This window comes from Gavialis gangeticus, unplaced genomic scaffold (genome assembly GCF_001723915.1).
Source record: "Gavialis gangeticus isolate Ggan-Ray unplaced genomic scaffold, GavGan_comp1, whole genome shotgun sequence".
NCBI classification, from domain to species: Eukaryota; Metazoa; Chordata; order Crocodylia; family Gavialidae; genus Gavialis; species Gavialis gangeticus.
The window spans coordinates 107,819,493-107,822,684 of record NW_017729024.1 but is presented as its reverse complement, the minus strand read 5'-3'; the positions used below and the strand labels follow the sequence as shown (position 1 = coordinate 107,822,684).

At 42.4% G+C, this 3,192-nt stretch overlaps 1 protein-coding gene across 4 annotated transcripts in view; it reads left to right on the top strand.

Moving 5' to 3' along the window:
* SH3GL2 (SH3 domain containing GRB2 like 2, endophilin A1) overlaps positions 1-3,192 on the top strand; it is a 298,586-nt gene that overhangs the window by 246,407 nt on the left and 48,987 nt on the right. For all 4 annotated transcript variants that reach the window (XM_019517537.1, XM_019517539.1, XM_019517540.1 and 1 more), the window contains one exon: positions 1,066-1,138. In XM_019517537.1, coding sequence (XP_019373082.1) covers positions 1,066-1,138 — 73 coding nt within the window. The remainder of the gene's footprint in view (positions 1-1,065; positions 1,139-3,192) is intronic.

Genomic DNA, 3,192 nt, shown 5'->3' with positions numbered 1-3,192 from the left:
TCATGGAAGCCAAAGCCTTCCCAATGACACCAGCACCACAGTCTTTGGTTGACTACGTGGATCCTCCTCTCCCTCCTCAGCCCATAGCCTGAGACTGGGAGGATCGAAGAAAACACCACCTGTGCCCCCAGACCCTTTAGCCCCACTCCCAAATCCCTGTAGCGCCTCATGACCCGGCTGGGAGCGCTCTGAGCTGTGTCATTTGTGCCCACGTGAATAAGGAGCATAGGATCGTGGTCTGTGGCCTGCAGATAGTGCTCTATCCTAGAGCATAGGATAGTGGTCTCCTGGTAACTGCCACCCAGCTTCCCTTCAGTCATTAGGTCACTGATTAGATTATCCCCCATTGCCAGAACCAGGTCGAGCGGTGCTTTACCTCTTGGCAGCCTGTCGATTTCTTGTGTCAGATAGAGCTTATCCACACCAGAGAAAGCTTTGCGACCACTTGGATTTTGCCAAGCGCTCTTCCCATGAGATGCCTAGGTAACTGAAGTCTCCCATGACAACCATACACTGCGAGAGTCCAGCCTCAGTCAATTCCCTGGTGAACTTCTGGTCAAGCTGTTGATCTTGGGTCAGAAGTCTGTAGTAGGCTCCCACCATTGTGTCCCCTGTGCCGTGTTCCCCATGGATTTTAACCCAGAGGGTCTCTAGTCATCTCTAGACATCATATTAGTGCATGACGTCCTGGTGTGACAGGATCACATGAATTATTTCTCCTGAAGAGACCAACTATAGGGCTATTGAATGGTCAAATGTGTGGAATATACCTAGAGATGACAATTGCATGGATTACCTATGTTTCCTCTTGAAGAGTCATTGCTTTTTCTCTTTGAGTCACTAGTCTGTTCTCATTGATTTTGGGATATAGGATATTTTGGGGGGACAAAGCCTATCAACTCAAGGATGGCTTGTTTGTAAATAGAGCAGTTCAGCAGGTACTTACCTGGCAGAATTGCTTCCCATATCACCAGTCCTCAAAGGAACAGACATAAGAATTTGCTTGCTGCAAAATCTCACTTTTGTTTTTCTTTTTCTCTCTTCATTTTATATTGCTCATTACAGAAAGTGGATGTCACCAGCAGGGCCGTCATGGAAATAATGGCCAAGACAATAGAGTATCTTCAGCCCAACCCAGGTAATGTAACTTGTTTCTGAGTCCTGGTGTACTTAAAACATGTTGACAGTTTCTTGGTTCTTTCAGTTTACAATATGCTTTGCCAAATAGGCTTTGCATTATAATTTCTTAATCACTGTATATTCTAGTGGACTGTGAGCTGAAGCATATTTATGTATGTGTTATTCACATACAGGAGACTGATCTCACTTGATTTCACTGGTATGATTTAAGATTAACATGAAATCAATGGAGTTATACTGCAGGAAAACAGATCAAGATTAAAATTTGGACCTTTGTTTTTAGGCATTTTTTTTTTGAGGATTAAGGAGGTGATGAAGGGTTCTGTGGTGCTAAAACCAGTACCAAAAGTAGCATCAGATTATTCAGATTTATCATTCTCATATAGCAGACAGCACTTAGGACAGTAAGCTTAACCAAGAGGGACCATGGTTGAACCATGAACATATATTTTAAATACATTTTAATGTGCAAGAGCCATGTAATGTATCAGCACTGCACATAAACTGTATACTATATCCCATGCTGTGTGAAACAGGTCAATAGTAAATCTATAAGCGCTACAAGCATAGCTGGGTAATGGGTATAGCATACTGTCAGCCCTTCTGTGCATGCCCCTACTGTGGCATAAGGCCTGTTACAGAGAGTTGATTGCTTAGTAAGGACCCTGTCAAAGGCAGTCAAAGCTCTAAGATGCTGCTTTGCAGGGTGATTTTCAATTCTCACTTTAGCTTGTTTCCCACCCACTCATTTTTACCTGTTTTTTTTTTTAAATAAATATTCAGGAAATGTTGTTCCCACAAAGATACATAAGAGGGGGAGGCAAGTTTTAGAGAGGTTTCTTTTCCATCCCTTATCTTTTGTCCCTCTTGCCCTTCTACCATACAAGTAGTCAGAAGGGATCTGAGTGTCCTTTATGCTGTAACCCAGTGCGTGTGTGCATGCATATGGAATCTCTCAGTCTCATACCCTGACACAACCAGGAACCTGATAAGAATTTGTACTCTACCATAACATAGGATGAGCAATAAATGGCTAGAAGTTGAGCCTAGGAGGGGCCTGACCCATTAGCAATTTTAGTGTTACTGTGATGGTAATTTTATGCTAGCAGCAAAGAGAGCTGCTAACACAGAACTCCTACTGCTATGCCCACAGCAGAATACATAATGTTCTCAAGCTCCCAAAAGTCTCAGCTTCTGCTTCAATCAGCACTGTTGGTTTCTACTTTACCTACCTCCATGTTGCCTGCTGCTGAGGTGAACTGAAGAGGTGAACTCTGGATGTAGCTACTTTTGAATAAAAGGAAATATCTACAGTTAGCAAAGTTGATGCCTCTATTCTACTCACATCTCAGTATTGATTAAAGCTGTACTGTGAGGAGAAATGTATTTTGACTTGACTTTTTTGCTTGTCTGGCCTTTGTTTCTGGGTGAGCCACTGCAGTCTAAAATGCCTCTCTGGGTAGATATGAACCAGGAAAAATTGGAATTACATGCTATGCATGTGAGATGGGAAGGACCATTATTAGTAATAACCTTATAGTTATTGTTAATTTCAGTTTTAGAGAGGCCAAAAGCATATGACTCCTTCCACTGAAGTGAGTTTCAATGTTTTTTAGTGTGCCAAGAGATTAAGACTGAGTAGAGAACCATATACCTGGTCCCGAGTCTCTGGATGTACACAACAGATTGTTAATGTAGTATTTAAAATACAGCTAGGGAGCATAGCACTGAAATAAGAGGAAACATGCAGATGTGTAAGAAAGCTATCAGGAGATATACAGGAAATACATGTTTTATTAAGAGCTGTTTGGACAGGGGTGATCCTGCCTCTGGTGGGGTGTTGAACCTGATGACCTCTGAAGGCCATTCCAGCCTTACTTCTCTATGATTCTACATTATAGGCAGAGTGTGAGGAATGGTTTCTCATCAGAGATGATGGAGTTAAGTCCCATAATGTACCGGAAAAACAAAATAATTTTGCTTCTCACACCTGCAGACACCAATATGTGCTTGCTTGCTTGCTTTCTCCTTCAACATCGCCCCGACCTTCAT